The sequence below is a fragment of the Rhododendron vialii genome, chromosome 5a (assembly GCF_030253575.1).
Source record: "Rhododendron vialii isolate Sample 1 chromosome 5a, ASM3025357v1".
Lineage (NCBI taxonomy): Eukaryota > Viridiplantae > Streptophyta > Magnoliopsida > Ericales > Ericaceae > Rhododendron > Rhododendron vialii.
Window position 1 is genome coordinate 43,064,861 of NC_080561.1, and position 27,644 is coordinate 43,092,504.

At 38.8% G+C, this 27,644-nt stretch overlaps 2 protein-coding genes and 1 long non-coding RNA gene across 17 annotated transcripts in view; 1 reads left to right on the forward strand and 2 right to left on the reverse strand.

The window, feature by feature from the left end:
- The window catches only part of LOC131326207 (uncharacterized), a 32,522-nt gene extending 8,088 nt beyond the window's left edge, over window positions 1–24,434 (reverse strand). For 2 of the 14 annotated variants that reach the window (XM_058358896.1, XM_058358882.1), the window contains exons 1-13: window positions 15,798–15,944; window positions 15,289–15,676; window positions 15,156–15,190; window positions 13,896–14,017; window positions 12,932–13,021; window positions 12,617–12,736; window positions 12,367–12,450; window positions 9,511–9,588; window positions 8,079–8,204; window positions 7,917–8,006; window positions 3,770–3,805; window positions 3,620–3,675; window positions 1,752–1,899 (exon numbers count right to left, since the gene is read on the reverse strand). In XM_058358896.1, the coding sequence (XP_058214879.1) occupies window positions 1,752–1,899; window positions 3,620–3,675; window positions 3,770–3,805; window positions 7,917–8,006; window positions 8,079–8,204; window positions 9,511–9,588; window positions 12,367–12,450; window positions 12,617–12,736; window positions 12,932–13,021; window positions 13,896–14,017; window positions 15,156–15,190; window positions 15,289–15,608 (1,305 nt within the window). In that variant the 5' untranslated portion in view covers window positions 15,609–15,676; window positions 15,798–15,944. Of the gene's footprint in view, window positions 1–1,751; window positions 1,900–3,619; window positions 3,676–3,769; window positions 3,806–7,916; window positions 8,007–8,078; window positions 8,205–9,510; window positions 9,589–12,366; window positions 12,451–12,616; window positions 12,737–12,931; window positions 13,022–13,895; window positions 14,018–15,155; window positions 15,191–15,288; window positions 15,677–15,797; window positions 15,945–17,794; window positions 19,144–21,479; window positions 21,732–24,033 lie in introns of those variants that run through there. The other 12 variants (XM_058358892.1, XM_058358883.1, XM_058358885.1 and 9 more) reach the window with 12 other exon arrangements.
- On the forward strand, window positions 16,036–16,325 carry LOC131326209 (uncharacterized). The gene is made up of 2 exons (XR_009199930.1): window positions 16,036–16,175; window positions 16,210–16,325. It is a non-coding gene; the product is annotated as an uncharacterized LOC131326209 (long non-coding RNA).
- Window positions 24,435–25,282: 848 nt separating the features above from the next.
- On the reverse strand, window positions 25,283–27,240 carry LOC131326604 (zinc finger BED domain-containing protein DAYSLEEPER-like). Of its 2 annotated transcripts, none has more exons than XM_058359435.1 (3): window positions 25,909–27,240; window positions 25,725–25,788; window positions 25,283–25,623 (listed from the first exon to the last, which is right to left on the reverse strand). In XM_058359435.1, exon 1 carries the CDS (start codon window positions 26,888–26,890, stop codon window positions 26,153–26,155), a length of 738 nt encoding a protein of 245 aa, XP_058215418.1. In that variant the 5' UTR covers window positions 26,891–27,240; the 3' UTR covers window positions 25,283–25,623; window positions 25,725–25,788; window positions 25,909–26,152. The 2 variants fall into 2 exon arrangements, with proteins under 2 accessions (XP_058215418.1, XP_058215417.1); XM_058359434.1 differs by having other exon boundaries at window positions 25,715–25,788.
- Between the last annotated feature and the right edge of the window lie 404 nt (window positions 27,241–27,644).

Consider the following 27,644-nt stretch of genomic DNA (forward strand, 5'->3'; position numbering starts at 1 on the left):
TTCAACCATCTACTACCTGCAGGAACGATAATTTTTCCTTGCATCTTGTTAGCCACAGCATTTAGAGGGTTCCCGTAATGAGGGTCTTCTATTTGTGTATTTCTGGATCCAGAACATTGAGCCCCTACTCCAATGTTTCGCCTTCCTAAAAAACAGGCCATTTTCAAGAAACTTTGCTGCTTCTCTCAAAATCTATATTATGCATGCAATACCCCCAAATACACCTAAATCGACTAACTCCGACTGTAAGTATTGTGATCATCCCTCCTCTCGAAGCTTCATCAACTAAGAAAATGAAAAAAAAAATCTGCTATACTGAAACCGCAATCACCATTCTAATGTTCGGTCAAAGACAAAGTTCCCACTGATTCCACAAATCAATTATTTACCTATCAGAAAATAGGAACATAACTCTTGTCTCACAGGTAGCATCCACCCATGCTGACTTTGGCTTTTGTGAAGTTTGAGCACCTCCCAAAGGACAGGCTGCAAAAATAAATCGCCCTATGATACTACAAATGTTAATGCAATCCATCCACAAGTTGGCAGGAAAGCATGTTACTGTTGGATAGCTGGGCCTAGATATACATTGTTTGGACCATTTCCAAACAAGTTAAGCTTTTAGAACAATCGACGATCAAACATGGTATCACGACTGTTAAAGTATCCAACTCAAAATCAATTGGTAATGAAAAGAGAGGCTACCCAGGCTCATATACTAGTTTTTGAGGTGATAATTAACTGATATGGGCCAGATTCCAACACTTCCCCAAACATGCGACCTCTGACTTGCACTTGGAGAGGGCAACAGAGGATCGGGAACATACAGATCACAACAGAACAAAGTGCAACTATGGCACAAAAGAAGGGGAAAAGCCTCTAAAAACTTAGTTCTGATACCATATTAAGCATCCACCACAAAACCGATTAGCAAAGAGTGGAGAGGCCGCACAGGCTCATATACTAGTTTTGGAGGAGGTAATTGACCAATATGGGACAAACTCTAACACTCCCCCGCACGTGTGCCCCTATTGCATGTGGAGAGGTAATCCATAACACGTAGATTGCAACAAACAACGATGCATTTATGGCACAAACAAGGGGGAACAAATTCTTTGAACCCCTATCTATGATACCATGTTAAAGCATCCAACTCAAGACCACTTGACAATGAGGGGCCGCCTAGGCCCATATACTAGTTTTCGAGTTGATAATTAACCCATGTGGTATAAACTCCAACAAGAACTTCAGTTGGTTCGAGGTTTTGGGTTCAAGTTTCTTTGTCTGCATTAGTTTACTTTCTATTTTGCTTTTGTCCGTTGCATTCTATTCGCGGTGTAAATGAATGTTTCAATCTCCATGTGCAAGAAATGAATGCAAATAAGGAAGGGTGATGGATAGCTTGATACTAATGGTTGAGCCCATTCCTAACATCTTAAGCTTTTAAGATAATTTGTGATCCGACCATTGGGAAATATTTTTGCCATTGCTAACGAAAACCCAATTCTGGGTTTCCAAATAACTACAACAACAAAACCAAAAAACCTTTGAGGGACAAATTAGTAAACTATGAAGCACAAAATTTAAGAACGCAGTATCAACCTAACAAAGGATAAGACCCCTAAATCGTTTTCAAACTATTGTACAGAATCAAATAAGCTTGTTTAATAATTATTAGACAAGAGGAAGAGAAGATAAGAAAAGGGTCCAATGTATATCTTAAACATAACAAAGTGGAGTACAAAGAACACCTGCCAAGAGTTCATGCATAGCACATTGACATAATTTTGCATCCATTCTTCTGTACTTGAATGATTTTGGAAAATATCGTTGCTAGAGCGTTTCAAATTCCATGTTCCAGCAGCTAAAGCATATAGTTCAGGATTCACAGACCCAATGCTGCAAAGAAATTAGCAACGTATTACTTTAGGATGGGAAATGGCGATTCCAATGCCAAAGCAAGGTATAGAAATAGAACTGCATGCTACCAAGCCTTCTACTTTATACGACATTTTCAGCTTTATCCACAAATTTAGATGATAATACCTTAGCCATGCAAACTTTCAAGAAAATGAAAATGAAAACAATAACTTCAAATATGATAAAATGAAAGCCAATAGGAAAAGATAAATGAAAGCTCAAAAGGATTTTACATTCTAGAGTGACAGAGTGTTATTTTTTTAATCGGTTAGAGTGACAAAGTGTTGTGCCTAGGCCGCATACAGTGACAGAGTGTTATGCCCAGGCCGGGTAACAAATCTACAAAAGTGGCCATCAAATGAAACAAAAATATCATGGTTGACATATTTAAGTCTCAAAAGGACTCATTTGTCTTTTCTTTTCATTGCTGACATGGAAAAAAATGACGTACGCCTATGCTCTATGTACTAGTTTAAATTTGTAGAGCACACCTGTCAGTCACTTGCCAACTGGTATGTGTCTGACATGTCTAATTAGACAGACATACACTAATAAATATGTTTTAAGCAGGAGAGTTTCAAATGAACTATGCATAATATTTGCATTCTGTTAAAGCATCCAACTCCAAACCAATTGGCAAAGAGTGGAGAGGCTGCCCAAGCTCATATACTAGTTTTGGAGTTGATAATTAACCCATGTGGTATAAACTCCAACAAATTTAGATGATAATACCTTAGCCATGCAAACTTTCAAGAAAATGAAAATGAAAACAATAACTTCAAATATGATAAAATGAAAGCCAATAGGAAAAGATAAATGAAAGCTCAAAAGGATTTATAACATTCAATGCCAAAAGGGAAGTATTATGCTAATTTATAACACTATGTTTCCTGGATAAATGAAAGAAGTATGTGAGAGAAATGAAGTTTAGTCATGTGATTTGTGCCCTAGTGTCTTGAGAATGACAACTAGATGAATCACTTGGCACATTTTCCCACCTGACCCATGTACCATTGCCTTAGAAAAATAAATGAAAAACAATTCCGGAAAAATTTGAACACTGGACATGTGCTATCAAAACTTTGTTCCATTGAGCTTCATGTCCGTTGATTGGAGTCACTATATTAATGTACATGACTGCATTTCTACGTCATGTCTTAATAGGAAAAAAAGTAAATTGAGGCACTATCCTTAGCCTCAAGGAAAAGCATCTCTTTGCAATCTCAATTTCTCACAACTGACCCACCACTTTGGAGACCACAGAAGTTTCGCATCTCTCTTGGACAGAAGTTTATACCAGGTCAATGGCTTGACATCATCAAAGGAATCAGTCCAAGGATTAGTGGAGGGAATTTTCACAAAAGGGGTTAATAGGGGATTGAAAGGCTATCCCAAAGGCTCCCACCACCGTGGGCCTGCCAAAGGTTAGAAGTACGCAATCTTAACTCTTTTGTTTATTTCTTCCTCATTCTTTTCCATTTTTCAACCGGTTACGCCAAGCCACAATGGAGCAACAATAACTCTTATATAGGCTTCCTTGGAATAATATAGGGGGTATCACAGCAGGTTTTATAAGAGAAATCAACTCTAATAACTTGTCTACGAAGTACCATGAAATTCATGTAACAGTTAACTTTGTGAACCATGGAATGAGAACGATGACTCAGAACTTAAATTTCAGAAAATGCTTATGTTGCACCTTCCAAAAGGAAAGGGGACTCCAAGCAATGCTGCTACTGTCACTGCAAAGTCGAGCTGTAAAAATTGGTTAAGTGCATTCCATAAACAATAAAGGTAATGCATATTTTTTTTGAGCACAAACTCCAACAAATAGAATGGTAGTCCTAACCTGTTGCATTGAGTTTATGCAAAACATCCTTCCATCCTGAAATTCAAAACATGAATATAATTCATCGACAGTAACAAGTTTTTAAGATGAAACCAACACATATTAGACAAATAAAGAGTCTACATCATCATTTAATCTTCTATCAACCTTCGACAAAGTATAACAAGTACAGAGTCACAACTAGAACCAAATATTTCTCTGATACATGTCTTTTTAGGATCTACTTTCACCGAGGAGAAATCAAGTACATAACTGAAAACCTCTGTAGAATTAGAGGTGAGTTAATTGCAAAGCCTTCTAGGAAGTAGGATACTCATGCATGGGGTGCCTAACCATTAGATGTAGGGAGGGTGATAATTGAGGTGACCTAGAGAAAGAGAGAACAACAAAACTGGAGGACCAAAGTCTAGGATTGTAAGATATGGAGATGAAGGGGCCTTTATAAAGGAGAGCCGAACCTATGAGACTGCACCGAGGCACATGTCAATCGCAAATGCCTCTCCCCTATGCGGGATGTTCGTCCTATAAATATAACTACACGAATAACTCGTGACCTCCTCTGTGGGTAGTGGCATGGGATTAACTAAAAGTGGAGCAAGAGGTAGCAAAGATTAAGAGGTCTTTAGTTTAGTTAATTTCTCTTTCTAAGACTGGTTAAGATAGCATTCGAGTGGAGGCTCATTCAGCCAAGCTGAAGGGGTGACAAGGCATTCAAGCAAGCTATCAAGGATCTCCATATTGCCCTTGAGATTTTCTCCGAGCAGCTTGGTCTAAGGTTAAGCAAAGGCATAAACTAGTAACACTACCACTATCACTCAGCCACTAAACAGAGCAATTGGGGCAAATTGAAGAGCCAACGTGGTACACAGTGATGAAGGGCTACCTCACCAAACCCAATAATGGCATGGAGATGACAGGGAGTTACCATAGCAGAGACGTGGTATGGCAATATGGTTTGCAAGACCACTGGGTGATAGCTTTAATGCTGTTAACGGCCAGCATCCATAGTCAGGTTACCTCCACCTTAACCAGAGATTTATGACAATGTTTAAGCTGTGTGTATCATCTCTCGGTTGTAACAATCTCATATCATACAAGTAAGATCATTAAGATATGGCCCACATCCACAAGAGTCAGATTGCCTCCACAAGAATTAGCCTGTCCATATGACTAGGCTGTTTGTGTAGTTTCAATTATACGTACTTCTCTTCGGCTGGATAGTTAGCATCCTGTTGGCCCCTTTGTAATCCATATGGTCCTAGAGCTGCATGTGGCTCTGGTACATCTACTATATCAAGGGAAGTACCATATGGGCAAAGGGAATGGCCTTTTGGGATTGACATGACACTACTCCTCCTATTCTTGGATCTTGAGGGACCATCTAAACCATCCTAGAACTGATCAAACAAACTAGGTCTGGCCAGCCTAACTAGAAGGGTAATTCTCAAACTCAATGGTTCCATGTGAAATCCCCGCGTACGAAGTAGTACTACAAAGTTGAATGCTAAAACCTAGTTGCAGGTTCCTTCTACTGTGTCTTGCTCTCCAAGTTCCCAACGCTATTGAATCTCTCTCCTAATTGCGATGGATTGTGTGGAGGCCGGGTTTAGGACCAGTGTTCTAAATGGTGGCCTCGGCAGCCGCCTAGGCGCTTGGCGCCATGATTTCACCCTCGGCGGCTCATTTAGTGGATAGGGAGATTTGGCGGAACTTGGCGGCTAAGGGAGATTTGGCGGAGCTAGGCGGAGCTTGAGCTTGATTGCCATAAAAATATTTTTAAATATTTTTTTTGGAAAAAAACGCCGAATCACTCGGCGGCGCCTAGGCACGACCCGCTGCCCGACTAGTGCCAAGCGCCATTTAGAACACTGTTTAGGACTTCCTCTTTAAGACAGGAATAATCCCTTGAGATCCTGCTTAGAAGATCAGAACTTTCTTCCATTGACCCGTTGACTGAAAAAGAGAAATGCATTAGTGATACTCCGACCAGTGTTGACATCTGGAAATGTCCTCCGACAATCAAAGTAATTTTCTCGCAGGCAAACTGTGGATTAGAATTGCTAATCCAAGAAATTGCAAGGAATATGAATGCCACTGTAGTTTTACTCACAATGCTCTTGTTTATCAGACTTTGGAATCCTTGGTTGTGTGACTTCTTCAAGTATTTCTATGCGAATGTGGCCAACTACCCACAGTTACCAGACCTGTAAGACCTGTAACACTGGTAGTGCCATCATTACAATCCTTGCATAAAAATCTCCACGCTTGGGTCTGACATGCCCCATTCCTAATACGGATGATGGGATATCTGGCAGTTATTTTAGGGGTGGAAGTGCTTAATTCTTCTTGGACACGACTTTGGAGAATTACCCACCTTCCACTGAGCAAGCACACACCTTGCCTCTCCCTAGAGGAATGACTAAGATGTCCGTTGAACATCCTCGTACGTTATCTGAGGCCGAGGTAGCTTATACAAGCATTGTCGTAATATTATTTTAGGGGTTTTTACGTGTAGGTCAAGAAAAAAATTGATATGCACCGTTCAGTATTTCTAGAATATATATATTTTTAAAAATTGCCCCTATAAAAGTGTCTAAACCACTAAAACGTGCCTAAACCTAAACCTTAAGGTACCCTATGAAAGTGCCTAAAACCCTGTACCTTATGAAAGTGTCTAAACCTAAACTCTAGGGTACCCTATGAAAGCAATGTTCTAAAAATCGCTAGGCGCTAGTCGGGCGGAAAAGAGGTGCCTAGCGCCTAGGCGTTGACTAGTCGACCGCCTAGTGCCTAGGCGGGGATTAGGCGCCCGACTAGTTGGCTGTCTAATCTAGGCATCGGACCACCGCCTAGCACCCAGGCGGGGATTGATTGGCCTAGGCGGCTGCCTTTTAGAGCATTGTATGAAAGTGCCTAATCTTAAACCCTATGAAAGTGCCTAAACCACTACAACCCTATAATAGTAAAGTGCACCCTAAAACCCTATGAAAGTGCCTAAACCCTAGGGTACCCTACCTTATAATAGGAAAAAATAATTAAGTATGAAATTGTATTTATTTAAGGGTAAAAGGATAATTTTCATAATGTGATCGTCCTTAGAGGTAAATAAAAACTGAGTTCATCCTTAATGGGAATTAACATGCACTTTTATATCCTTAAAGGTAATTTTCTCAATATTTTATAGGAGAACTTCCTCCTCAGATTTATACCACCTCTGAGGTGCTTGTTGACTGAGCTTGAGGTCAGGATTGAGGACCTCGTTGATTGCTAACCTAACTACTCGTTGACCTCGGCCGTTGACCAAGTCTGAGGTCTGCATTGATTTCCCTGTGATCCTCTTGACTTCTTTTGGTGAACTTGTGTTTGTCTTTATTATGCCTTTTTAATACTTAGTATTTTCACCTCCCACGGATCCCAAAGAAACAAAAGAAAAGCTATAGAACAAGAGAAAGGCACAGTCTATGAAGATGACAAAAAATACTCAAATGTAAGGCATAAATTACATCTAGGCAAAAAGATAGAATATTTCTTCCAATCTAGAGTTTTTAAATTACGTAAAACAAACTCTCTGAAGGGTGCTCATTATACTAGACTCTCCTATATGCTATCTCTCTCTCTCTCCCTGTTCCTTTTCTCGCTTACACCCCCACCCTTGCTTTGTGCAAATATGTGTTAACTTTTCACCAAACCCATAGTACGTAAAGCTTTTTGATGCTAACACAGCAGAATCCGCAATTTCTTGCTTAAGGAACTTTACAAGTACAATTCATATAGCAAGCACCAAAAAAAAAAGAAGTATGCTCCATCCAATCACCAAGGTTTCACCTCAACATTTCTTTGAAGCCTCATTAGTAAAATACCTTCAGGGGATAGAGCTAAGAAATAAGGAAGATTATGATTATTTAAACCGACTCACGAATGCAGGTATTGTTTATCGAGAGCTAAATGATATAGACGGTTCATTTCTTTGTTTAAATTTTAAAAGAACCCACCTACTTAATTGGTAAAGTCATTTTGTGCTAATACCAAAGACTTGGGACCAGACGATTTGTATCTGCAGACCCAGATGGTTGATTTATTTGTTTCCCTCTGTTACTTTTGCTCTTGTTCACCAGTAGCAATAACAAGTGGAGAAGAGAAGTAATACCGCATCTAATCGACAGGATGAAGTATCATGCTCCAAGGTTAATGAAGATGGAGGATCCTTAAAACCCATTGCGAAGATTACTGTTTCAACCTGCATGACATTAGCTTAAAGTTAGGTTGATAATCACACAAAGATTGTAAAAGACCATAACAAATACTACACCTCTTCAGCACTTCCTCCCCCATGATCACCATTTATGGTTTGGCCATGGTCACCCATCACAAGAAGTAAAGTATTTTCATGTAAGCCTCCAGGACCAGACTGGCCCTCCAACACTTCAACAACTTTCTGGAGCAAAGTAGTAGTCAATTCACTACAAATAGTGCAGAAGGGCAGCATTTTGACGAAATTAAATTGCACTTTATGGACCAGAAAAACATTTATGAACGATATATTCCAGAAGAGCAAGTCCAGGGTCATGGCTAAACAAACATTAGGAAACTCAAATAAGAATGAGCCCCGATTTTTCAACATCCCTCTCTCAAACAACCACCAAGTTAAGAGCCCCAAACATTCTTCTTCTACTTTCTCTCTCTATACTTCCCAAACATTCTTCTACTCTCTCTCTATACTTTAGGAAGCGAAGGTTTTGGTTTGCAGGGAGGTGGCTCCTCCTCTCTCCTTCCTCCCCTCTTCCTATTCTCTTATTCTTTCTGTTCCCTCCCTCTCGGTCTCATCTCTGTGAAGTACTTCAAAATCCTTGTTGGTTGAAAACACCGGCCTCCAGATCTCATCTCCGCGAAATACGGGCACCAAATCAGCACCAGGCTGATTTGAGTGCTGTTTTGGAGGCCGATTTAGGGGCTAATTGGGGTGGATTATAAGGCTGATTTGGGGTTCGACTAAGGGGGTGTTTCAGGGGGTGTTTTGATTGCTGTTTGGGGGCCGATTTGGGGGCTGATTTAGGTGGCAGGGCACTGTTTTGGGGTCTGATTTAGGGGTAGTTTGTGAGGCTGATTTGGGATCTGATTTATGGGGCTGTTTTAAGGGCTGATTTGAGTGCTGTTTTGGGGGCCGATTTGTGGGCCAATTAGGTTGAGTGCTATTTTGGGTATGTTTGGGGCTGATTTTGGGGTTAGTTTGGATGCTGCTTGGGGGCTAATTTGTGGGCTATTTCTGGCTGATTTAAAGTCTGCTTGGGGCTGTTTGGCTGAGGCAGCAGCAAAGGGCAGTTGTAGGGGCTGATCGTGTGAGAACGATGATGGCGGCAATGGGTTGCTTGGGTTGTGTTGGTTGTGGCTCAAGCATTAAGTTGCGTAGTTAGCTGTAACTGTTTTTCCTTTTTCTTTTTAAAAAAATCTACGAGAGGCTGGGAGGGATGTTGAGAATTTGCGAGAAGCAGTAATAGAAGAGTATTGTGCATTCTCTGAGGCTCTGTTATTGTATTGATTTCATTCTTTTATCCTTGTAAAACAAAAGTAGCAACCAAGTATAAAAGGAAGAAATTTGTTCACACAAGAACACAAAATATCCTCTGTTCTCACGGGAATGGCGGAAATTAAATTGCAAAGGAGCCATTTCCAAGCTTTTTAGTTCCACCACCCTCCGTACTACTTTCCGAATATGCTATAAAAGTAAGGCTCGAGGAACTTGCCTCTATAATGAAATTGTATTGCTCCAATTTTTCAATCATTGGAACGGAATTAACTCCAAATATATGACCAGCATGATCCTGCACCATATTGAAAGATAATGAATACCACTCCAAGTTCTGCCGGTACAGCACTCACCATAAGTTAGGAAAGAGCATCAATCTATCAAAAGATTAAAGACAAAACCAGTAAATTCATGGCCAGAACTGCTTTCACCCATGTAAACTTTATACTTTTCTTGCAGTCTATTTTTCAGTTCAGAAGTGAAGCTTGGTTATGGATTGAACAATAGAATTAAGATGCTTTCTTTTTGGGAACTTGGCATACTAATTTGGAGATGGGCATGAGCACTTGAGTTGATGACAACACAAAATAATAGACGGAGTGCTGGAAATTAACTCTTAGGAATTACACTGACATGCTGAAAGCATATGTGTGTATATGCTCAATGTTCTAAAAAGCGCTCGGCGCCAGGCGGGCGGCCGACCACCTTCAAGCTTCGAGACCTATTAATCGGCCATTAATCGCCTTTTAGCAATTAGTCGGGTTTTTTTTTTTTAAATATTCTGCAACCTCTGTACCATTAATAATCACAGATTTCCTAGTTGCTGTGATCTATCTTCTCTCCCAAAAAATTTCCTAGTTCTCTTTGGCTATTGGATACTCAATGTTAACACTTCTAAATGTTTACAGTTCTCTACAATTCAAATATAGAGACTTAGAAACTAGGTACTACGAAATAACTAGTCAATCCATAATGAGAAGTTCAATGTTCATAGTTCAAACCAAATGAAACCAAGTACGAAATTACCAGTCAATTACAAAGTGCAACTACAAAGTGCAACGTTCAAACCAAATGAAACCAAGTACGAAATTATTAGTCAATTACTCCTCTTCTTCTCCATATCCATCCATAACTTCGTCTCCATCGGACTCACACTCAAAATCGCCGTTTAATCGATTAACCGATTAATCACTGTTTAATTGCTGATTAACCAATTAATCGCCGATTAATGGGCGATTAATCGCCGATTAATAGGTGATTAATCGCCGCCAAATCCCGATTAATCTCCAGACCGCCTAATTCAAACGCCCAAGCATTAATTTGATCGGAGAGCAATGTTCTAAAAGTCGCTCGGCGTTCGTCGCTCGGTCGACCACCTTCGAGCTTCGAGATCTATTAATCGCCAATTAATCGGCTTGTAGCAATTAGTCGGGTTTTTATTTATTTATATATAAATACTCCCCAATGACAACTCTCATAAAAAAATTGAACATTCATCTATTAATCCAACAACATCAATTGTTTTTCAAATATGACATAGAAATCTCTCCTTTACAGAAAACTGTTAACATGATTATAACACCAGCTGGTACTGGGTATGGGCCGTTCATTTATTAGTCACTTACCAATTATAATAACTTTATTTATATACACCAAACAATACTACACTTCGTGTTAAGATTTAATAAAAAATAGTACTACACTTTGTTTCCAGAATCACTAACGTGTCAATATGGGTATGGGCTTTTAAAAAAAAAAAACACTAATGTTCGAGGTCGGTGGAGACGTGGAGTGAGAGGAGATCTCAAATTTGAGAGAGAGAGAGGCGATAGGCGGCTCGGAAATCTCGTGTTTTACACAGAGATATGACAGGTGACTCCGAGATCGATCGATCGATGACTGGGTGTTGAACAAGCCCTAAATACTGTGATTCAAAACCCTTAAACTGGTATAAGTATATAACAGTTACACCCCTTGATTTTCCAAAATTATAGATTTTACCCTTATTAATCGCTGATAGCCGACTAATCGCCCATTAACCGATTAATCGACTTATCGCCGCTAGACGCCAACTGACTAATCGTCGGTTAATCGCCGACTAACTCCGATTAACCTCCTGACCTACTAATTCAACCTTCGAGGCATTAATCTAATCGGTTAGGCCAAATTTCCGATTAATCGGCGATTAAATCCTTCTTTTAGAACACTGTCGGAGAGGCCATAAAACCTATTAATCGCCCATTAATCGGCGATTAAACGCGATTTTTAGAACACTGTATATGCTTTATGCTAGGTTCGGATGCAAGGACAAACGAGACGTCACAATGGAAGTGTGGCCCAAGGAGTGAAGGGCCGAGTTGCATATGGCTATGCTCGCCAAATGTGAAGATTTTGGCCCAAGGCGCCAATGCAGGGCCAAGGTGCTAGATGCAATGCATGCATGGTAAGAAGCATGCATATTGTATGTCCTTTTTCTATTAAGATGACACAGATCGGTGCTTGCTTGCAAATTATCAATTTTTCTATAGATAGTTGCCGTGGTGATCATCATTTTGCACTATTACTTGCTCTCATTTCATTTGATATGGTTCATTCACTGAGCATGTTTAGCCAACACCTTCCGCATTCCCTTTTCAGGTGTTTAAAGGCTGTGGCTCATTACGAGGTGAATCCCCCGAATCCACACCTATCACCTTGTGCTTGCTCTCAGCCCGTAGGGTTGTAGAATGTTGATTTTTTTAGTGAAACCAGGGTCCAAATGTAATTTGACCCCTGCATCAATGGTCCATATCCTTTTTTTTGTCCAATACAATTTCCCAGGAACTGTACCCTCCAGCCAAATAATTCATATTTCTTCATCTCCTTACTTAGCTAAATGGTGATTCCGAGGAGCATTTTACATAAAAGGGTGGATAGGAAGGTCGTAGGGTGAAGATAAAAGATCCCGAGACAGAATAGTTTCTATAGTACAAGGACACTGATGCTATCCCACATCAACAAAATTCAGATGAAATATCACAGGCCCAAGATACTTAAATATTTTCCTGACTGAGGAAACCAGACATGAACATACCACACCGAGAAAATGTGCTATGAGAACATCCCAATCTTCATCATACAAGGATGGGAACAAGTTTCTAGTGCACCCATCGTCAACCTGGCAAAAATGTCATGAAGATTTAACCAAGGAACAAACAATAAGAAAATAGTATTACAGGATGAGCAAAATGCCACTTTCCTTTCAAAGACATTCAAAAAGTTAAAACAAAACCATTCAGTATTTCATTTCAAAATGCACAGCAGTGATAATAATAAAGGCATACCGTATGAAGATCTTTCACATTGAAGGAGGGAAAGGGAAAAGATGCATTAAAATGATGAGGAAACAATTGCAACCATGTATCATCCCCCATCATCACCACTTGTTTTCCATTCTGAACCAGCTGCAAGTCATATATTAGATGCGTATTATGTAGTGCCAAGAGCCAAAAATTGAATTACAAGACATGGAAACCAGCTGCAAGTCATATGTTAGATGTGTAAATGAAGTGCCAAGGAATCAAAACCGAAATATAACTACAAATAACCAATTCAAAAAAAAAATAACAAGAAGAATTTGACTAAGAGCAGGAATAAACCTGAGATATCAGGTTATCTTCAAGGATCGCAGGGGCGCCAAAGCTATTACCCACATCAATAAAAGTTGGAAGTCCGCCTGTGGTCAAGCCCTGAAATAATAACAAGGGAAGCAACACAGTTCTGATGTTTAAAGTTCATCCTTGCTGAATGCCACATTACATTATACCAAATTAACCTTCTGCTTGGTCACCACATATCCATAATTACTGTAACATTAGTGACTAAACAAAATTGGTAAATAAATACCAAAAGAATTGAAAACAAACAGCAGATGTGTATACCTCGAAATTCAGGGCAAAGAGAAACTCTACCCACTATGTTCTGTAGCTCGTTTTTTTATAGGTAGGAGTGAAAATTTCCAGATGAGAAAAATGCCCCAGAAAGAGCAACCTTTGTAAAAAATCTATATCAAGTAAAAAAGGCTCAACACCTAAGTCAAGTTCACAATGTAATCAACAAGAACAAAGGAGTATTCACAAACAATTCATTTTACTCCAAAAATAGGAATTCTGCAAAATGACCATCTCCATCTTTTGAACAATGTTGAACTCAAATAACCAATGAATTCTACAAGGAAAAAAATCAGAAAGGAAAAAGCCCATCTTCATCCCCTGAACAGCTGAATCAGACCATTAAAAGATGTGCCCTATCTCTCTCCCTCACAAGCAACACATGATACAAAAAGAGGCTATCCTCCAAGCCCTCTTCCTTCTCCTTCATCTACAACCCGAATTCAACATACCAATAACAGAAAAAAGAAAATGGCATCACCACCTAAATCCCAAAGGTCAAAGCCAGCAAAGTCAGTAGATCAATAACAGAAATGTCACAGACAAAATCAACAGATTTTACTTTGCATGTCTCACAGATATTACCAATAAGTTATACATTGACCTCAACAAGCAAATGACACAAAAATCCCCAAGCACCTAATCACTATAGCAAGGAGGACCATAGTATTACCTTCAAGCGTTGTAAGCTGGTCGTAGGTGGATCTGCAATAGCTTTGAAAATCCTAGCTGATGACCCTTCTCGAGATGCTAGTTTATGCAGCACTTGCAATTTACCCATCCACGGTTTTATGTCTACAAAATTTATGTAGAAGTGATGCCTATTGAATATAATTAAAACTTGTGCAAGTAAACACTTGAACACCACCAGCTATGGTTAAAGTTGGCAGACATTAGTACCCCAATCAAGTCAAGGACACTAAGAAATCGAGTAGGAGAGAGGTGTTGTTAAGAAACTATTCAGCAACTATTAGAATATTTATGGCCTCGTTTTTGTTTCATTCTAGTGTATTAAAATTTAAAAAGTGTTGGGATTTGTCCCACATCGGTTAATTATCTCCTCCAAAACTAGAATATAAGCCTGGGCAGCCTCTCCACTCTTTGCCAATTGGTTTGGAGTTGGATGCTTTAACATGGTATCAGAGCTAGGCTTTCGGAGGCTTTTCCCTTTGTTTGTGCCATAGTTGCACTTTGTTTCATTGTGATCCGTGTGTTCCGGATCCTTTGTTAACCTCTCCACATGCGAATCGGGGGTCGCACGTGCAGGGGAGTGTTGGGATTTGTCCCACATCGGTTAATTATCTCCTCCAAAACTAGTATATAAGCCTGGGCAGCCTCTCCACTCTTTGCCAATTGGTTTGGAGTTGGATGCTTTAACAAAAAGAAAGCCTTCAACAAACGCGTTAGAAAATGCACCAAAAAGAGTAACTTGAAAACTTCAACAAGGTACATTTTGGAAAATATTAGCAATATTTTGTAAACTTTTAGTAGAACTATTTAACACTTCCTCCGTCCCAAATTGCTGGTCCTTTCTAGGGAGCCAGGCACGTTCGGATAAAAAACAGCACATTGTCCTAAGTTTTTTAATTTATCAAGATCAATCAAAAGTTCTAATTGAGATATTTTGAACGGTGTAAAAAATCAAAATTATTATTTACAAAACGTTGGCACAGCTCTCCAAAAAGGACCAACAATAGGAGATGGAGTAATATGTGAGTTAAACGATTTTAAATAAGCTACATAACTGGAAAATTCAGAAATCTTGAAGTATCAAACCAAATTCCAATCGATTTTTTTGAAGGCTCACTGGGTATGGTAGAAGATGTCAAAGACAAAAGAGGCAAATTATTCAAATGAACCACACTCGTGCAGATGAGGCAATAGATATCCCTTATATTTATGGGGTTGTGAGGAATCATATTACAAAGCTCACCTTCTAAAGAAGGAATGGGTGCCACGAAATCAAACCTGAAAGGCCAAACGAAGACACACGACATCATGGTAGTTAGAGAATAAGCAGAATAAGATGTAAAAGATCAGAGATTTGAGCCATGATAGAGTAATGCCTGAGCGCATCTAGAACAATGATGACAAGTCGATCGATGGCCGGTTTTGTCCAACAATGCTGCTTGTTGAGAGTTGCATTGCAACAAGAACCATCTTCTTGATTGGGCAAGGAAGGAGGAGGTTGTACACAGGGAGATTGGTAAACATCAGAGCAATTGCTGTAATGGGGAAGCTCAGTTCTGGTGAGGAGAAAGCCTCTGGTGAATAGCAGAATGGCCACAGAGTGAAGCAAAAGAATTAGGAAGAAGATGGTTAAGAATGGCCATATGCCTCCCCTCCTTCGTTTTGCAACCTCCCTTCTCCAGGCCAAAGTGTCCATATTCCTTCTAATAGTTCCTCTTTACTCCTACTAAGTAACCAAGACAGCCTCAACCAATATCCAAGATGCTAGCAGGAAGTCAACACCACCACACCAGCAGATTCATATTAGCAAACAATGCACCACATACAAACAATGCACCACATGCGATAGAAGACGAACACGAAGACAGGAAAGAGGAAGAAGTACCTATTCTTAATATTGCCATCCCATAAGTAGGTCACTACTATAAAGACGCGTCCAACCAAGTATCAGTAGGAGTTGTAGGACCTTACTGCACCTGTGTTGAGACTGAAGGTAAGCACCAATTTCAAGTTCCCAACAACTACACCAACCCCTCGTTGGTTTTCCCAAAGCAGTTAACCCAATGCCACGACAAATTACTAGGATTGGGCCAATAGTGTTCCCACGAACTAAAGTAGGCCCGGATTTAGGCCCAACCAATCCCTTTTAGCAAATTACAAGGGTAATTCGTGTTGAAGCCTTGGACCCCACTCCAACGCTCTAGTTGACGTTTTGCCCTCGGAGGCTGACTCGAGTATATCCAGTGCCAGCCTTGATATTTGGGTTGCCCGAGCCCGATCCCGATCCCGATCCAGAGCTTGGTTGCCCACTTACTTTTAAGTCATAAAAAATAAAAAGACACACAAGTCAAAAAAAAAAAGATATTACATTATGCTTTTAGCTTGAATAACATCAAAAAAATAAAAATAAAAATATTGAGTCTAAACGATGGCACAATTTTATAAGTATTGTCATAAATTAGAAAATATGTAGATATATTCATGTTTGAACTCAATTATGTGCACGTGCATTGGGTCTAGAATTGGTTTTCTAATTCTGCTCTGCAGAATTCTTTTAGGTTCATATAGGAATTTTTGTTTAAATAACCATTTTGTGGTATACTACACACATCTTGTAGCTATACCCCTTGTTGCATAAGATTCACCCTCTTCCTTCCATATGCCTGTTGGCAGACTTCAAATTTGAACTGTGGTTAGTGCCTTTGGCAGTTTGTGGGATAGATAAAAGCTCGAAAAAATACTCTAGTTTTAGTAAGAACTTGCTGCCTCAAATGAAGGTTGTGTTTTCATTTAGACTGCTTCAAGTAAAGCATACTACAATTGAAAGTTGTGCCAATAAAGAACAATTGGATACTAGCAAAAAGTGTCAGGTGCTTTCAATGTTCTAAATGGCGCTTGGCGCTAGTAGGGCAGAGACCCACCTCCAAGCGCCAAGCCGCCTAGGTGGTCGCCTAGGCGGCGCCAAGCAATTCGGCGTTTTATTTTTTTTAACAAACCATTATCCAATCAAACTATATTCTATGTATCCATAATGCAAGTTCAAAGTTCTAAAAAACCATAATGCAAAGTTTAATGTTCAAACTTCAAAGTACAAACCCAAATGAAATTAAGTAGTAGCAACTAGCAAATAAGTTGAATAAGACAATAAGTAGAAATAAACGAGATCGAAGATCCCTAATGCCAAGTTCAAAGTTCATCTCCTTCCTCTTAACTCTTCTCCTCCATACCCTTCCAAAACTTGATCTCCATTAGTTTAATACTTATACATTTTAGGCTGCCAAAAGCCTTCAAAGACGTCGACAAGGCCTGCCAAGATTGCTAAGACCGCCAAGGCCGCCGAGACCGCCAAGGCCGCCTAGGCGGCTGCCAAGACCGCCAAACCTCCTTGGGCACCAAATCAAATGCCAAGGGGTATTGGCGTGGCGGCAGGGCACCTCCAAGTGCCTAGGCGGCTGCCATTTAGAACACTGGGTGCTTTGAATTTAACAAGTCGCTAGGCGCTAGTCGGGCGGCGGGCCACCTTCGAGCGATTAATTGGTGCATATTAATTAGTAACCGGCAATTAATCGTTAGTCGGACACCAATCGGATAGGCCTCGCTGGCGATTAATCGTTGATTAATTCCTTGTTTTAGAACACTGGAATTTAATAGTTTCAATTCTAAGACTTTTACAGTGTGGGTCTTCTACATAATCCAAAGAAGGTCTTCTACATAATCCAAAGAATAAAAACTGGTCGGCAATCACATAAGAATTCGAAACAATTCTAATTTGAGAATAAGGTTTTCTTTTGGAAATAGGGCAAACTGATTTGTATTAATGAAAGAAAATCTAATGGATAAACAGGAAATAGGAAAGATTGGTGGGGGGAATGAGTTATTTACCGGTTTGAATCAAGACTCATAGCTTTGAGATTTCGACCTTCGAGTTTCTTCAAGTTTCATTCGATTTTGTGGAGGGAGAGAGAGTGTGTGTCACAATGAGATTCGATTTTGTCGAGAAAGAGATATGGGAGAATCGCGGAGAGATATGGGCGAGCCGCTTAGCTCCGTTCATCTTCAGCGCAAGAGCGCTCGATCAGTGAGGGGATAGGTGAATCATCGCTTTTGGGGGCGGGCTACTTCAACCAAAATAAGGGCGACTCCCTATTCAAACCGAAAGAGGTACCTCACCTCACTTACGAAGAAGTAGTTTACTACCCTTCCTGCGAAATCATATCCTGAAACCGATTGAGAAGACCTAGATGTTAGGAGTTGGGGGCACTCTCTCTAATCTGATAAGTATCTTCCATATGTAGACGAGAAATAGAAAGGGGAATTGGCACTCGGTACAACCCGGCCTATGTTCATAGCCTTTGTAAAGTCTGCCTTACTTGTTCAGGAAGATTCCAAATCTCAGGCCTCAGGGGGATGTCAGGCATATTGAGGTCTGGTAGCTCTGGTAGCATTACGCAGACACCCTTACCGATCAAACAACTGACGAAGGGGATGAGCAAAACAGGGAGTCTATTGGACGCGGTCCAACTAGCGGAGAATCTTGGAATAGCTGGAGTAATAAGTTCCCAAGTGGGCGTATTATGGGGAACCGTCAAGCAGCTCCAACAAGCTCGTCAATCTCTTGCCGCCTAAAACTCTTGGAAGGCAGCTGAGGATCTTTAGGGCACTATCTATGGAGTGATTAAAGATCAGAGTAAATTCTAAAATAGAAATAATCCACCAATACCCCTATAATGGATTGAGTTATATAGTGCCATCCAGGTTTGGAACCCACTCTTTAGAAGTTCATATGCACAAATGCATGTGTCATCACCTCATTGGTCGGAGGTCATTTGCTGTTAGCTGTTAGCCTTTCTAGCGGCTTTCCTATCTTTAGAAAGCAATGCTTTCCTCTTATTGATTACCATCTTCAAAGAACTATATTCCAATGATGACAAGGAGGCTAGCTAGACCTTGGTCACACCCATCTTGTTTTCCCCTCTACTAGAACCAGCTGTTCAGGGTTGATTATGAGACTAAGAGCGAGTTTAGTGGAACTTGAATTTCATGGCATTTCGGTCTTCTAAGACTAATCATAGGAATAGCCGTAGTGTCTAAACTCCTCTTCCCTGCTAGCAATTGATGATCCTACGGGGAATTCTTAGGCTTAGCAGCTTAGATATCATTTATTATTCAAGTTTTAAAATAATGAATTAATATTGAACAAAGCTTAAAAATAATGAATTTACAAAAAAAAAAAAAATTTTGCAACATGGATATTACTTGATAGATCTCGATGAGATCTTTTCAATAATGCAAAAAAAAAAGAAAAAAATTCATCAAAATATTATTTTTAAATTTGAAAATTCTAAATAAGTACTTTTAAAAAAAAAAAAAAAAGGTTTAGCGGAATGGGCCTTAGTTTTTATTGCACAATAACTCTTCTACGTTTTCAAATACCATTGTTGCACTGAGAATCTCTTTGCCCTGTGCTTTAAAAAAAAAGTTTCTTGGACTGGGCCTTTGTTATATATATTTTTTCCAGTTCAAATAAAAGATTTGGGATTGCCCTAGCCCAAGAATGTTGCCCAAGCCCAAATGCTTGTTGGGCATATCCTTGGGCTTAATAGGATTTCAAATATTCTAGACGATTATAGAATACTCCAAAATGTATGCTAGACTTGTGTAGAAAATTTTGGAACATTGTGGACGTATGAAGTGGAAACTATATTTTTTAGGAGGATTCTAGAAGGAGAATGTAGGCTGTCGGATAAAAATCTTTCTAGCCATTCATCGAGGAGCTTGATGGCTATAAAAGAAAGAATGTGGTCCTTTGTCAAAAGTGTGTTTGTGTAAACCATTTGTGCAAGTGATGAATGTAATTTTTCTTTGCCAATCAAAAAAACTATTGTACAAATGGTTATTAATTATACAGTAAAAACTAGTTTTTTATTATGTCCAAAAAGTAGTTTGGTTTGAATTATTGAAAACTTGGGGAGAAACCCGACAGAATATTAGTTTGAGAATTGACTTTTTGTAAATAATTTGGTGGGATGGAAACAAGCAGAAATCATCTTTCTTAGGGACATATCATTGCATTGGGCTTGGGCAACATTCTTGGGCTAGGGCAATCCCAAATCTTTTTTTTGAACTGACAAAAATATATATAACAAAGGACCAGTCCAAGAAACGTTTTTTTGTAAAGCACAGGGCAAAGAGATTCTTGGCAGCAACAATGGTATTTGAAAACGTAGAAGAGTTATTGTGCAATAAAAACTAAGGCCCGTTCCACTAAGCTTTTTAAAAATATTACTTATTTAGAATTTTCAAATTTAAAAATAGGGAGACTTAGCAAAAAATCCCACATGTTTACATTTTTTGAGCTAAGGACAAGCACCTTTTGCAATCAAATATAAGGACAAATGTGCCTAAAACCCTAGGGTACCCTATATATGAAAGTGCCTAAAACCCTAAGGCACCCTATGGAAATGCCTAAACCACTAAAACCCTAAATAGGAAAGTGCACCCTAAAACCCTATGAAAGTGCCTAGCCTTATGACTTAAAAACTCAAAAAGTTGAAGGACCTCCATTGAAAACTAGTTTGCTGGCGTCCTTCCTCTAAATGAAAACTATTTTACCGTCCTTATGGCTAATTTTCCCTTAAAAATAATATATTTATGAAAATAATTTTTTAATTTTTTTTGCATTATGCAAAAAATATGGATATTTTTGCATTATTCAAACAATATCCATATTGCAAAAAAAATTATTTTAGTAAATTCGTTATTCTAAAGCTTTGTGCAATATTATTTCATTAAATTCATTATTTTTAAACTTGAAAATGCAAATAAGTATTTTTTTAAGAAGGCACGAATGGAGCATAATTGGTTTTCTTCCCAAAAATAGACTTCACTCACACCGTCGATGCCATTAGCAGCGACAAGTAAAACCATTGAAGTCGGCGACCAATACAACGCCTCCCCCATCATCGAAGTCAATTTTTTAAGGACAATCATCCACCATAGGCCACAACCTTGCCTTCATTTAAGCTGTTTTTTTAGTTCATCAAAACTGAGTACGTCTTAACAAAATATAAGATATGCTGATTTAAAAGGAAAGAAATGAAGCAACTCTTTCGTTTCTAACAAAACTAAACCATAACAATATGGGGACACATATACGCTGTTAATTCAATCACCAAAAACACTAATTTCCATGGCTTAACTATGCCTAATATTTTTTTAAGAAACCAAAATATTGAACAAACAAACAAATTATCGAATAAAGTAATCCAAACACAAGGGCAGATTCACTTGATTGACATTGCTCAATTCATTTACTTAACGATATGATAATACCAAAGATTAGATGTTGAAAAAATTGAATAGACCAGAACTAGTTTGTATTATTTGCGTCATTTGAGAAGTCAAATGCAGCAAAGAAGATTATGAGATAACTGAGCCACACAAAGAAAAGACGATGAGGGCACAAGAATAACGTGTCATAAATGAACCCTTAGCCGGAAAGTTATTACTTGCAACCACTACAAATAGCAAAATACACATAGAAAGCCATCCAAGATAAGAGCTTAACTTTACCAAATTCTTTCAACTCCTTACTTCATCCTCAATGTCTGCTTGAACAACTGCATCACATTCTTGTAAAAACTGAAGCTCTTGTTTCCTAGCAAGTGCAAGAGACAAGTGCTTGTGACACAATACGAACCCATAGGTAGCAAAAGCAATCAAACAGATATGGGAAGATTTTTGGTTGGCATAGATTCATTAGAAATGATCAGAAGAAAGTAGAAACAACCAATGGTCACGATAGCAATAGTTAACTGAACCTGACACCAATTTATTGCAATATTCAGATTAACCATTGGTGTGTAATAATAACCCTAAATGAGATCATTTGTGTTGGAATAGCATTACTTCCCAACAGTTTGTCCCTCATTTCAATTTAGATGTCTTCAACGCCAATCAAACACTATAGGTTGCGTATGGAGAGGATTCAAATAAGGAAAAAACAGGCAAAACATAAACCAGCTGCTTTCCCTCATTCATAATCAGCAGGTACATCAACCATCCCAGTGTTCCGTCAAAAGCTACATATCATATACTCAATACCATGTGTATAAGACGGGGTCACGGGGGCTTTAATCTGGGGGCTTTAGCGTTTGGTACATTCGATGTATGGCATTTGAGCTAAAATTCGTTTCCGACATGGACACTGCTGCCATAGCCCATATTAAAACCCACAGATTAAAGCCCTTGTGAACCGTCTCATATACTTAACTCATGACTTTTATTAGATAAATTGATGTCAGATCAAAGGAACAGAGTTCTGTAGCACAAACACAACTTTCAATGGACTCAATTAAATTGAAGAGGCTTTCCAGTTAGATAAGAACCGGTTAATTGATGACCAAAGCAACAAAACAAAAATAGCCTTGCCAATGGCTTTAGAGAATGACAATAGTGATGTGACGTTTTGTCTTCTGAAAAAAATGGACTAAAAGGATCCAGCACAATACATTCCTAACAATCATAACCTTCATTCTGAAACTCAAATAGGCAATGAGGCCAGTGAAGTGATGTTTTTCCTATCTTCTATCTTAAGCTTCATGCATTAACTCATCTCTGGACCACAGTGACACACTTAGAAGTTGGGACTTTTCAATCTTATAGCAAGACTCATTCAATAGATACATGCAATTCATCTAAAATGGAGGGTAATAAACATTCTTACAAACAAGAAGTAAGAGTCCAAGCAAGTAAAAATAAACAAATAGCTATATAGATCCAAAAATGGCTCAAAATATCTCACAACTATGTTCCCTAAGTTACTGGAAAAAAGCCAAACAAAGTTTTCCTTTCTATAAAAGTAAACTCTTCTTCAAACATGAAATAACAGGTATGGTCAAACAAGAATTTAGGATAATTTTTTTGGGAGTGCTCCCAGGCACGGGTAATTCGCTAGTAATCTAAAAATATAGGATTTCATTCTCTGGCCCCCTAATTTTTTCTTCTTTTTGGAAATTTGTATATGAAGTGGCCCTACCAATTGTACCTTTATCAGAGTATTCTTCATTTATACTTCCAAAGCTGCCCTCATTTATGCATTCAGTAATCTACCCACTAAAGACCCTAATCTTATCACAAATCAAACAGAAAAATCTGACCATCCTTTCCCTTTAGAACAGACTACAGGACTAGAAGCTCGTGGCTCTAGCGCGCCAGGATGAAATCTTGATTTTGCCCATATGTTTGACATGGATTATATAAGAGAAGAAATACCTAGCAAGGGAAATGAGAGAAACATCTGCAGAGAGAGAAAAAGGAGAAATAATTGCAAAACATACAGCTCAATGTTCTTAAGAATCTTAACCATGATCAAATGAAGAGAAAAATAGTAAGAAAGAATTAAGAAGCATCCAAAGCTTCTTTTGGGGCTGAAATATCATGAAGCAAAGACGCAGCTATGAAGTCAGCAAAGACGCAGCTATGAAGTCAGACCACCAAAGCAAAGACACAACCAAAGCTTCTCCATGTTCTCCTCTTGAAAACCAAAAAGCTATCCTAAGCAGAGACTACTACTACACTCAAGCCAATGCGCCAACAACCTAAATGGGTATTAGCAAGTACTCCCACATGTACTACGAAGCTTTTTATGTAAAAAGAATCAACATATTCACTATAATTTAAGTCATTTCAAAGGGAAAAAAATAGAAATGAAAAAAAAAAAAACAACATTTCACATATGCCAACCGGATTAAACATACTCCCACACATACTTGAAGATTGCTATCTTCAAAGAAATAACAAAGCCACTAAAATATTTCCATGTCATTTCGAAAGATAGAGAAGAGAAACCAAGAAATAACATTCTGGATATGGCGATGGTGCATTAGCACGGATTACTTGTAGTGCCAGAAAGAGTGACGGAGGAATAAATTTGTTCAAATTCATGGTTAACAATACAACTGCTCCTAAAAGTTCATCATCATGGACGGTTTTATTAGGCATTTCAACAAACAGTTTACATGCTATATAGCCTATATCAAATACCAAAATGACTTAACCAATCTCAACGGGAGAGACAGTTACTAAGCGCATAAATATGAAACAAATGCACGGATCTAAACCTTCTTAGATGCCTGCTATTCGAAGCGTGAGAAAAAGCAGGGAGGGGAGAGGTCTTCGATTGTGCTTGGGGACGGAGTCTCTGTTGTAAACGGACTGCGATGAAAGTCTCTGCCGGCAATCGTGATGGCAAAGGGAGAAGTTTGGGTTAGGGTTTCTCGTGATTGATAGGACGCCGTCAATCGTGCAGTACAGAAGAGACTAATAGGACCCTTGGCTGAGTTTGTCGTGTACGCCAGCAATCGACGATTTGCTAGCAGCGAAGTCTGTAACGTCTTGGGAGTGCGATCTTGGAGGGCCAGGATGGGAATGACGGTAGTGATCGGGTGTTGGTAGCGACGGGGGAAGGGAGGGCTGGTACTGGTAGTGGCGAAGCCAGGGAATGACAATAGTGGGACAATTTTTAATTGTTCCAACAGAGCAAAAATACACTTTTCATTTCAAAATAAATCAAAATACACTTTAATTGTTCCAACAGAGCAAAATAAATACAAAATTGTTCCGTAAAGGCATCTCTAGCCTTCACCCATATTTTTCCTCAAATTTGAGTTAAATTTTGGGTAAAAACCTATTTTGGGTAGACACATCTCTAACCATCAAACCCAAATTTTACACATCTCCCTCTTTCGCTCTCTCTCTAACTAGTCGTTGGAGAAATGGGTTAAGGCAAAAGTTGTCTCAGATCTGGAAAAAAAAATGGTAAAATCCAAAATAAAGAAGGGTTTGGGTCAAAGATTGGAGAGAGATTTTTTTGGTTTTTGCCCCATTTTTTAATTTGAGTCTTAAAATGGATCAAGACTGGAGATGCTCTAAAGGCATAAACTAGGGGTGTTATTCGGTCGGTTCGGGGTGGTTTTGATGGAAACCGATCGGGTTCGGGGTACTTTATTCCGGGATCGATCCCGACCGGTATTAATTTCAGTTCGGTTTGGTCCGGGGTGAGGTCGGGGAATTCGGGGATTTCGGTCCACCCCGAAATGGGCCTTAATTGGGCCGTTTGGGCCATTTTGAAAACAATGGACTATTGGGCCATTTTGGGCCCATTTTTATAAGAGTTCATTTTCACCTATTTTTATATGGGCCATTTTTGAGCATTCTTTTCACTTAGTTTTGGGCCATTTTTATATGGGCCATTTTCTCCAAAGCAAACAATCCACTTGGGTTTTTTTCTATTTGTCTTGAAAAGATGTTGCTGATTGAAGCTGGTATTTATAAGAAACAAAATAACAGTCACCCAAGCATGCTAATTTCGGCAATATGAATCCCTATGATGGGTATTCCCAGACACCCGAGCAAACATAAGAAACAAAATCAAATAACAAAAACAGAAACCCCATTGATGTCAATATTCACGAGGATCTATCCAAATAAAACACAGTCACCCTTCAGGCCTTCACTACTTTTTTTTTTGACCAGTCACCCTTCACAGTCACAGTCACGGAGTCACCATTCACCGTTCATTACATTAGTTTCATTACAAAATACAACACGAAATTAACATTAAAAGTTTACAAAACATTTCAAATTCACTACCAAAACATCACCAATTCAAAACATTTCGCCATCACCACCTCAACATATCAAGCCATACCCTTCCAAGGAAACCATAAGAAAGAAATTAAGGTAGTTCAAAATCAACTCGATAAATTAAAACAAGAATTTGTAGACAAACAAAACAATTACATTTGTGTACCCATGATAGAACTTCTCAATCCAAGCATCAACCCCTTAGTCCTTATCACTTGATTCCAAGACAACTAAAAACATAGAGAAAAAAACAAAGAAAACATACAAGTAACTAAGTAAGACATTCAATATAAAACATATTTAAGGACCATCAAATACTTGTCAATAAAAACTAAAAGTAAGAATAGTACCCGAATCTAATGCCTCCAATTCATCAAGTTGTTCTCTTATATTGATCTTGGTTGGTTTCTTAATCCATTGTTGTGTGCAAATTAGTGCTTCCACGGTTTTTGGAAAGAGAGAACTTCGATAAGGATCAATGACACGTCCGCCCGTGCTAAAAGCGGATTTGGAGGCTACCGTGGACACGGAAATTGCTAGCACATCTCGTGCCATTTGAGAGACAATTGGATACTTCGAAGAGTTTAACTTCCACTAACGAAGTACATCAAAGTTGTCACAATCATCCTCACTAGTTTCCACAAGATACTTTTCCAATTCCGTTTTGCTTGCCATGTTGCCTTCCTTTTGTTTGTGCATCTTAAATTGAGATTTCAAAAATTTATGATTACCAATGTCCGTTTCAAGTCCATCCAAATCTACGGTGTCCGATGATCCCCCAACCTCTTTGTTACGCACATTCAAGCTACCATTATGCTTCACATACCATCCAAATAAACGGGTAATTTCACTTCTTAACCTATCCATGAACTCACCAACAATTGCCTTATCATAGCCTAAGGTATTTTGCAAGCAATACTCAAAAAATGCAATTTTGCATCGAGGATCAAGAACAACCGCAAACATCATCCTTAGATTAATCTTATCAAAATCTCCCAAATACTTGTCAAACTTCTTACGCATACTCTTTGCCAAATCATACAAATTACTATCCTCGTTTTCACACAACTTCATAATGTCTTGTTGAATCAACACCATTTCATCACAAAAAACATTGCAAGTGACGTACAAAGAACCCGAAAATTTCAAAGTTGCAACGTAAAACACTCGAAGAAACTTTACGTACAACTTAATCTTTTCACAATCACTTGAACTTGGAGGCCCAACGTACTCCTTCCGCCCTTTCCCCCCCTCTTTTTTTTCTCTCTTCTCAATTTGAATTACCCTACCTATACCCTCAAAACCATCAACATCATCAAAATTCTTGTCCATCTCCTCCTCGCTTACATTTAATTAAAGTTCGGATCATCACACAATCGATCAAAGGCCTTTTGATAAGTTAAAGCTCTCTCCAACATGAAATATGTATAGTTCCATCGAGTAGACACATCCAAACAATGTTTAAGTCTACACACAATTTTCTCCTTCTCAACACATGACCAAAATTCCGCCATTCAAGATGGGAAAGACCTCACATATCTCACCATATTGCGCACCCTTGCAATTGGGACATCAATCTCTTGCAATCCCTCACGTACGATTAGATTTAAGATGTGTGTCGAACATCTTACATGCAAGAACTCGTGATTTAAAATGGTGGTCTTCCTATATTTGGTCTTTCTCTCCAAGTAAGCAATCAAAAGATTATTCGAGGATGTATTATCAATCGTAACGGTTAAAAACTTGTTAATTCCCCAATCCAATAAGCATTCTTCAACCATTCTACCAAGAGTATCACCTTTGTGATTAGGAACAACACAAAAATTCATAATTTTCTTTTGGTACCTCCAATTCTCATCAATAAAATGACCCGTAAGACATATGTAATTCAGATTTTGGACTGAAGTCCAAATGTCCGTAGTAAGACAAACCCTTTGATGCTTGAGTGTATGTTTCAATGTTTTTTTCTCCTCTTCATACATGACCATGATTTGTTTTACCATCGCAAGCCTACGAGAAGGATTTCACATTGGTTGAACAACACTAATAAAATCTTTGAATCCTTCACCCTCAACAAATGAAAAGG

Excerpts from the sequence above, each read along its gene's own strand:
- LOC131326604 (XM_058359435.1), bottom strand. The coding sequence starts at position 26,890 with ATGGACAAGAATTTTGATGATGTTGATGGTTTTGAGGGTATAGGTAGG.